This window comes from Pyxicephalus adspersus, chromosome 9 (assembly GCF_032062135.1).
Source record: "Pyxicephalus adspersus chromosome 9, UCB_Pads_2.0, whole genome shotgun sequence".
In the NCBI taxonomy this organism is placed as follows: Eukaryota; Metazoa; Chordata; class Amphibia; order Anura; family Pyxicephalidae; genus Pyxicephalus; species Pyxicephalus adspersus.
The window spans coordinates 60,911,929-60,920,890 of NC_092866.1; the positions used below are offsets into that span (position 1 = coordinate 60,911,929).

Here is an 8,962-nt window from a genome sequence, read left to right on the forward strand (position 1 = left end):
TCACTGTGAGATAATCACAAACAAAGAAAAAAAAATCTTTATTTAGAGTTTGTCTTGGTCATTAAAGAGTTACAAGAGGCTGCAGAATGAGCTCAGTCCTTAAGATCACCCACAATCTCAGCTGTGTTTAGCAAAAGATTTATCATGGTTTGAGTTTGGTGTTCTGAACTCATCTTCTAAATACTTCTTTGGAATGTTAACATGCTGGAACTTTTTAATCAAAATTTTTACCCAACCCCACAAATGCTCTTGTCTGTATGGGCATTGATTCTAAATATTGTGGAAAGACTGTTATACCTACAGAGTTGGACCAACTCCATATTAAATGTATTGGCCAGATGTCTACAAACTTTAATCTCAAGAGTATGCCTTTGCACATTAGATCACTTCTAATTTGTTTTTCTATATTGATAGTATTGTATATTGATAGTATTAGTATAGTGATAGTAGTAGTATTGTATATTGTATATTGATAGTAAAAATTGGCTTCTATCCACAAATTAAGATTCCAAGCTTATTTGATGACAATGTTTCTTCTTTTTCTAGGGATATGGTATTTCCGCCGCACCATCCACGTCAAATGCAAAATCTGTGAAAGAGAACAGCAACGCCGCCATCATCAAACGATTTAATCACCACAGTGCCATGGTGTTGGCAGCAGGTCTCCGAAAAGAGTATGTTTTTACTACTGCAGGAAGTAGATGAACCATGACATTGAGCTTATTTTGAGGGTACAACTGTAATCAAGACAAAAATGTATAACTAGCTTGACTTCTACCAAGTGGGCATTTGCAGCTGACAGCACTTTGTGTCCACATCTGATGCCCTCTAGGATATGTGAGATAGAATGTGGGTAGTTATCTAAAATGGAACCTGTTAGAATATTATTTATGCTGCCATTGCTATTCTTACCTTTTGGAAAAGCTGGTTCCCTTGATGTTTGTCAGTTTTGTTTGGTTCTCCTGAGCCAGTGATGCAGCCAATATAATAGGAGGACTCTGCTATCAGAAAGGGTTCTCTGTGTGGAATGTTTGTTCTGTGGGACAATAATCTTTGTGGAACTAAAGTGTTTGCTAAAGATTTGACAGCTACACATTTCAGGGATCTGTCTCCCTTTCATCACGGTTAAAGAATCAACATTTTAGGGTTTTCTGAGACTTATTTGTTCATTCCTGTATTCTTTATTGTCCTACCATATGATCACAGCTTACACCGCCAAGTGCAATGTGCAGCCAGGCAATCAGTATTTACTGGAGGTAGCCAGCTGTGGTAGACTTTCATATTTTCCTTATGACAGGCATAGATCTCTGGGGTAGATACATATTTAGTAGAGTCTCTGTAAACCCAAATCTTTATGTGTAGCATGCTTGGCACCATATCTTATCTGTATAGAGTTTTCTATGTATTATTTGTGACTATATTTTAAAGTTTCTAATTTGCAGATTTTATTGTTAAAAGCACTTCCTGTTATAAGTTGACAATTTAGCCTGTAATACATTACCAGTGTTGTCAGCATGCTATGCAAACTTCTTTAGTTGCCTATCAGACACACCAACAGCCAGCTGAAAGTTTGCAATGCAAAGCAGTAGCTTAGCATTGTCATCCTGCGAAAGGAAGTTCTGATACTGACAGGATTTCCAGTTAAAAGATCCAGCAACAGGTTTACAAAACATGAGAACTGTGTACATGATGACCAACATCCTGGAAAATGTTTAAACTGCAGCTATGTATAGATTTTATTGTTAGGCTGCTATAAGTCTTCCCAGAAATTGCAAATATAACTGAAACACTGCAGGATCCCTCTGAGCCTAGGCATTTGGTCATGTGACATTCCAGGCAGGCAGGTCAAACAGCAGGCTTACGGGAGTCAGTGTGCATAACTGTACTGTAACTGTTGATATCTTTGCAGAGAAGCACAAAATGACCAAGGTAGCGAGACGAGTAGCACAGACGGCAATTCTCGGGACTCAGATTTCTTTCAGCCTCCTGTAAAGAAGGTAAGAGTTATTTGTAATACTGAAAGTTGCCTGGAGGGTTCCAGTAATTGCTTGTGTCAACAAAGGAAGCTGAAATGGATGATGACATCCTTAAGTTACCATTTACTGGTGATCTGCAGGGCATTGTACAGGATCCACTAGTTGTATCTGCAATACATGCAGCCATGCAGGTCCAAAGCAGCCAGTATGAGTTCCTGTCTGGTTTGGAGTAGTCAGGACATCAAAGAATTATTGAAATTGGTTGTTATGAATTACTGCAATTTGTACTTGTTACAATTTACCGCAATTTGTACTATTTTATTGATAAGACCAATTATTTTGCTATAATGCTATCTCAAGTCAGAACTTCATCTTGCGTTACTGAAGAGATTTATTTTGTAGGTGAAGCTGCAGGAGGCCATAGACTATGAAGATCTGGAAGAACGCAATGGTTTAAAGCCAATAGCACTTAATCTCAAGAAATCCGATAGGTAATATATATATTATTTGTCATGATTTCTGTTGGGTATCTGCTTGCCTGCCTTTTGCTTTTAGCATTTGTATAGGCCTGCAGTAGGTGACTTGGACAGATGCAGGATGATTTCACCTAATGAAGATCAATTTTTGGAAAATGCTACAAAGATTGGGGATATTCCACAATGCAAACCTTGATCAGATGAGGACCTGCAGTCGGTGAAAAATGTTGGGTGTTATAGGTCCTTGAATATTCACAGTTTTGAACATAAACCTGTGCAGACCTGCAAACCCAGCACCTTCCAGGATCAATATAGTTTGCAGTTTGGACATGTCACATGACAATTGAGGAGAGTCACAAAATACATTTATACTATAGATATATATATATATATACTGCTTTGTTTTTTGTGTTTTTTTTTTTTTTTCCTCCTCTGTCCTTACTCCTATTATTATTTTTTTCTCTTTTAGGCCTGATCATCTTTCCTCATTACAGTATTGTTTCATTCTTTGTGTCTACAATAACTCCATTTGTATTTTTTAGGTATTACCATGGTCCAACCCCAGTCCACTCCCAGCAATATGCAACCAGTCAGGATATTTTAAATTCACTATACAGTATTAAACAACAAATGGAAAACTATGTACCACGTCTAACTCAGGTAGGCAGTGAGCAGAAGGTATCCAGATAATTCACAAACCACTGCAATGCAGGCATAATTCAGAAGCTTCTGCATCTATGAGCTTTATAAAGTTGTGTTATATAAAACTTTCTTTAAAGTCATTTTCTACAAAGGGACAAAGTGTTTTATTGCTGCTATCCCAATTTATGTCTATATCAGGCCTTTAGCACAACTCTCTCCCTCCCTGTATATGCCATAACACTCTTCTCCCTCAAATAATTTCTATACTCGCCCAGCTCCTACACCACTCACCTTCCTACATAAACTTTTATGTAGTTTTGGGTGGAGGAGTCATGGGCAAATACTACAAATGTCACTTGACTGTCACCTCTGAGACTGCAGGCGTCTAACATGGAGATGCCAAGCAGCAGTCTTTAAATTTTTGTGTTTATACAAGGGAGGTTTTGTATAGGTAGGCAACATGCCTAAAATATGTTAAATGTACATACAGGTTGACCATCGATAAACCGGTTCCTTCAGTTTCCCGGCATTCATTTCGGATCGCATTTTCAATACAGAAACTGCATTACACTGTTTGGCCACTGATGTTTTGATGGCGCTGTTCTGCAGAAACAGTTGTTGGCTCTTGCTTGCTAAACTAAATACACGTTGAGACTTCCCTGCACCCTGGAACTATGCCAGATGTCTGCGGGTGCTGCGAGAGGAAGACTGGTCTGTGTGTGGAGCCAAGAATACCTTTTAAAAAATCTGAAATTTTGGAAAATTCGGCGCACCTTAGGTCCGGATTTTTGATTGTCAACCTGTATAATCTTCAGGGACCAATGTAAAAATTACTGGTCTGTTACAAGGTCTCAAAAATGCTATTGACCTCCTCTGATACATATATGAGCCCCTAGAGGGAATATTTACAGATCTTAAAATAAGAAACGCAAATGTGAATTTGTCCTAACATGACATATGGCTCACCCTCATGGGTAAGTCTGCGAGGCGTTTGACCCCCAAGGATAAAATTACTCCGACCATTCTGTTGTTTCAGCACTACGTCCTCTACAAGCACACATTTGCAGGTTTGCCCACTGCCATCTTGGATGTTTGTAGGAAGATCTTTTACGATCTGTAGTCGGCTCTGTATTGGAGGATGTCGGCACCAATGAGCAAAAAAATTGATGATTTTGCACTTAATATTTTTTTGGCACAGGTTCTTTCAAGCTCGGCTGCTAGTAGCACCATCTCGGCTCTTTCCCCAGGAGGGGCCTTGATGCAGGGAGGGGCCCAGCAAGCCATAAACCGTAAGTCTGTCTTCTTCTTTCTAAGATTTAAAGATTGCTTTGTGATCAAAGTTTTTAGAGGCTTTTTAATAATTTTTGCTAAAGGACCCTGACACATGGTATTTTATCAGCGGTCGTTCTGTAGAGGTCTGACATGTTCCTTAATGAGAGAATAACCTATTATTGTTATTATTTCAGTAGTGTTGCAGTGTTATTTTACATACCAAAGTACTCACACAGTCACCTTAGTTTAGTCTGATGGGTTAGTGAAAAAAAGATATGTTGGGACGTGGTTGTTAGATTATTATAGGATGTATATCAAACTGTGTATAAGGGTAAAGTATATTAATTAAATGCTGGAAGGATCTAGAAACATAAGATGAGGATACTGTCAGACCTCACAGGCCACTAAATTCATTTCCACGGACCATTAATATGATTTTTTTAAAAAGATAAATATATCTGTAAAATTATGATCTTCCTAATGGTGCTGACGAGGACTGTGGAGGTTCTGATTCAATGATCAGCTCACGGTTAAGTGAAGTATTACTATTGTTACTATTATCATTAGTTGCATTATTTTTGGTATTACTAAAGAAATGCAAAATATTTATTTTACTTTTTTCTCACTCATTATTGGTTTATTTTATTCCATTGTAAGACCAAACAAGAAATGATAGTTATCAAGGTCGAACTATTTGATGCCATTAAATATAACAGTGTAAGAAAATACACAGTTTAAGGTTATACTTACCTAAAGGAACGTCTGAGAAATAAACAAAATTAAAGAATTGGATGAGAATCGGTATTGGCAGAACGGGGTGACTGTTGTAATGGTGGAAACAATACTAAAGCGTGCGGCTAGACAACGCTTGCCTCATACAACTTAATACTACACTGACGTCACGCTGCGTCTCCTTTGTTTTTCTGTCTCTAGTACAGTTTGTGAATTTAGTGCAAAAGGCTAAAATTGTCAATCAGAATATAGGAATTAGTATAATATTTTTGTTTTAATATTGATAAAACATAAAAATTGCAAATGTCCAAATTTTCTCACGGACCACCAGTTGGCGACCACTGCTCAATATGATATTTCTTTTCTAATAAGAGATTAGGGTATGAATATTTTTTTTGCTATAGGCAATAAATACATTATGTTTAAAAAAAACCTACAAAATAGCGATTTTTGTAAACAGTAGACACAATTTGTATGTAACGCCAAATAAAAAAAGTAATGGTAGGTGATATGAAATACACTTCTATAGAGGTTTTATTTCCTCCCTAGGACACAGAATATTACTTTGTTTTCCATCAGGCTCTGCAATGACGTGTGTCTGTCCCTTACAGAGATGGTGCCAAATGACATCCAGTCTGAACTCAAACATTTATACGTGGCGGTGGGCGAGCTGCTACGCCATTTCTGGTCCTGCTTCCCTGTCAATACACCGTTTTTAGAGGAAAAGGTAAGGGATGGCGATCTTCTGTGTTGGAAAAGCTGACGGGATGAGGAAGCAGTGTTAAAGAAAGCCATGTTTATTAACAAGGGTTTATGAGAAAATCCAGAAAGCGACCGCAAAATTTTAAGCTGGGTGGGAAGAATCTGTAGGCGGGTGGTGGTCCCTGTATTGTAACCCAACTTTTCAATAATCACCCCAAACAGCCAAGTGGTTACGAAAAGTGCCGGGTGGTGCACCCAGCTAGAAGGGGCTGGGGAGAACACTGCAGTGGTATAATAGGGCTGGAGATACTAAAATGAAAAAAAAGTAACAGACAACATGGTGTAGCTGCTGGAAAAGTTGGCTTGAGAATTCTGTGCCCTACACCTATTAAGTAGTCATGTGATAGTACAGCACCTCCATGTTTTCTGCAATGGTGTTGAGAAAACACAGATAGCATTGTGCCGATTTTAGTCTTTGTCATCTTTTTGATGTTTTGCTGTTTTTTTTTTTCCTTTTAGGTTATTAAAATGAAGAGTAACTTGGAAAGGTTTCAGCTTACTAAACTCTGTCCATTCCAGGAGAAAATCAAGAAGCAATACCTGAGCACAAATGTAAGATAATGTTTCAAAGTCTTTAAATTCTGTTTGAGTATATATAAGTATAAATAATCTAACCTGCAGGATGGTCATGAGCACAAACATAAAATATTTGTAAAGTCCTTTAAAACCGCTGATTTTAACATAATGTGATCGAACCACCTCTACAGCCGCTTAAATCACTCCAGCCCAAAAGCTGGCAGTATACTGATTAAATGTTAACAAGTTCCTGGCTGTTATACCGGACAGGAACCTGTGTACATGCAGCTGCTGCTGCTACCTGGATGACAGAAGGGTACATAGGTGGAAAAAAAACAAATAAGTTCATCAGGTTCAGTCACTAGGGAAGTAAACATATCCCAGATATAAAATCCTAGGGACATAGTTGATCCAGAGAAGGAAAAAAAATATTTGTGGTACAATTTGCTCCAATAGGGGGAAAAATACCTTCCTGATCCATTCCCTGAGACAATCGGATGTTCCCTGGATGAACAGTCTCTGTTATCTTTTTAACTGGCTTGAGTTTAAAAATATAAGTGAATGGTATGTATATTAAGGCATTCACTTATGTTATTGACAGGCGCTTCTCTACCCTTACCCACGACATGATTCTCTACTGGATGTTGGCAAACCATACATGTTCTCAGTTCCTTTTTAATGGAGGCCATTTTTTTTTTCTTTGTAGAAATTTTAAGGGTGGAGGGGTTATTAAAGAGATATGTTCATGTATTTGGCTGACGAGGTGACTCAGAGGCCTTTGCAGGGCTAGATCCCAGGTTGGAATCTCGGCTAGGAGTTTGCAGGTTCTCCCGGTGGGTTTACTCCAGGTACTCCAATATAACCTCCCACATTCCAAAAACATGTAGTTGGGTTAATTGGCTTCCCCCAAAATTGACCTTGGACCAGGCATGGGCAAACTACGGCCCGTGGGCCATATACTGCCCAATAGGGATGTTTCTCCGGCCCATTTGGTGGTCTGCGGCTCTGGCCAGTGGCACCCCGAGCAGGGCCAGGAGAAGTCGGAACACGTCCCCCAGATCTGAGCCTACGATGGGAGAGTGGGGGGGTTGTGGGCAGTGACACAGCCGGCCCACTCTCCCATCGCAAGTTCAGACTAGAACAGGAAGTATGTTGCCAACATGTAAAATAAAGAACCAAAAAAAAATCCAATGCTGCTGCCATAATGAAGGACTGGTAGGTTGTTGATAGTTGGATTTAACATTAGAAAACCAGTTGACGATGATCCATGAATCCCCGAATACTCAGTCTGTGTTCTGTTTGTATTGCAGCTCACAAGTCACCTAGAAGAGATGCTGCAGACGGCCTACAACAAGTTTCAGATATGGCAATCTCGCCGCATGCTCAAGAAAACGTGAGATCCCCCTTCCAGCACCTAAAATAAACACACAACTTGCAATCCGCGAAGGGCAATAGAGTGAAAAAAAAAATTAAAAATAAAAATGGCGGCCTGGCAGACGCGTGGCACACAGAGTGTGCGTTGGCGAGAAGCGTTCTAAGATCCTTGGCGGTGACCTCGGGCTTCAGGAGCAAACGCTAAACTCACGTCGGAACCAAAACTTTTTTTTTTTTACATGGTGACCAAAAGGGGGGAGAGGGAGAATGGCGCAAGATTTCTGCCATCCCTCAGGAACCGATTCCTCCCTTTTTCCTGGTCATAAAACAAAAGCTGCTTGGGATTCTTACGACGTTACGTTTGTGGATTCAACCATAAAAAGAAAAAATGTTCTGTATATTTCATTTCTATATTTGTGGCACAGGGTATAAGATACGTCCTTTTCGATTTCACCTGAAATTTAATTTCTACCCCTTTTAATATGCGCTCTTTTTGTTTTTGTTGTTAATTTCAAAAACTTTATTTAAATACCTTCAACAGACATTTTTTTTTTTTTACGATGAAGAAGCAGATTATTTGCACTGGTGGGCTGCTGTCTCTTTAAAAAAATAAAACTGCCTATTTTATCTATCATCGAGCATTTTAAAAGGCATCAGAAGCATTGGGAGAGGTTGTATTATAGGGATTCGCTCGCCAAATATCGCATTGTTTTCCACTATGACTGTTACCGCTTAGTCAGCGACTTGATAATCATTGGCAGGCGACGAACGCCACAGCAAATAAAAAAAAAAAAGGCTCGCTAAGGATTTTTGCCGAGCCCGTGCCATGGAGCGCACTTTGGAGTCTGTGTCTTGTATAGCAATGAGAGTCAAAAAAAATTAAAAAAAAGTTTTATAGTTTCTATATTGTGATCTCTACAACAAACTTAATCTATGCAGTTCTGTAAAACTGTTGGGAGTTGGACGATTTCATTTTTTTTTTTTTTTTCTTTAATTTTTTGGGGTTTTTGTCTCTTATAGGCATGTTAGGGGTGCACAAACATCTCCGCGCCCCGTCCTCTCCTCAGTTCTTTTTTCCCCCTATTAGGACGTTAGCTTTTTTTTTTTTAGTTAATTCTTGTTTCGGAATCATGGGTGCAGATAAAGCCGCAGGTGAGCGTTGTGATCTACAGTCACCCAACAGTTTCTGTCCGGGATCTGTCACTTGAATAG

General features: G+C 39.1%; 1 protein-coding gene across 1 annotated transcript in view; it reads left to right on the top strand.

Annotated features, from left to right (window-relative positions):
• Window positions 1-8,384, top strand: part of GTF2H1 (general transcription factor IIH subunit 1) — a gene marked incomplete in the record, with an annotated part of 17,914 nt that extends 9,530 nt beyond the window's left edge. The window contains 8 exon segments of the mRNA XM_072422236.1: window positions 547-674; window positions 1,910-1,997; window positions 2,379-2,467; window positions 2,995-3,112; window positions 4,293-4,383; window positions 5,710-5,825; window positions 6,320-6,412; window positions 7,687-8,384. Coding sequence (XP_072278337.1) covers window positions 547-674; window positions 1,910-1,997; window positions 2,379-2,467; window positions 2,995-3,112; window positions 4,293-4,383; window positions 5,710-5,825; window positions 6,320-6,412; window positions 7,687-7,773 — 810 coding nt within the window.
• Between the last annotated feature and the right edge of the window lie 578 nt (window positions 8,385-8,962).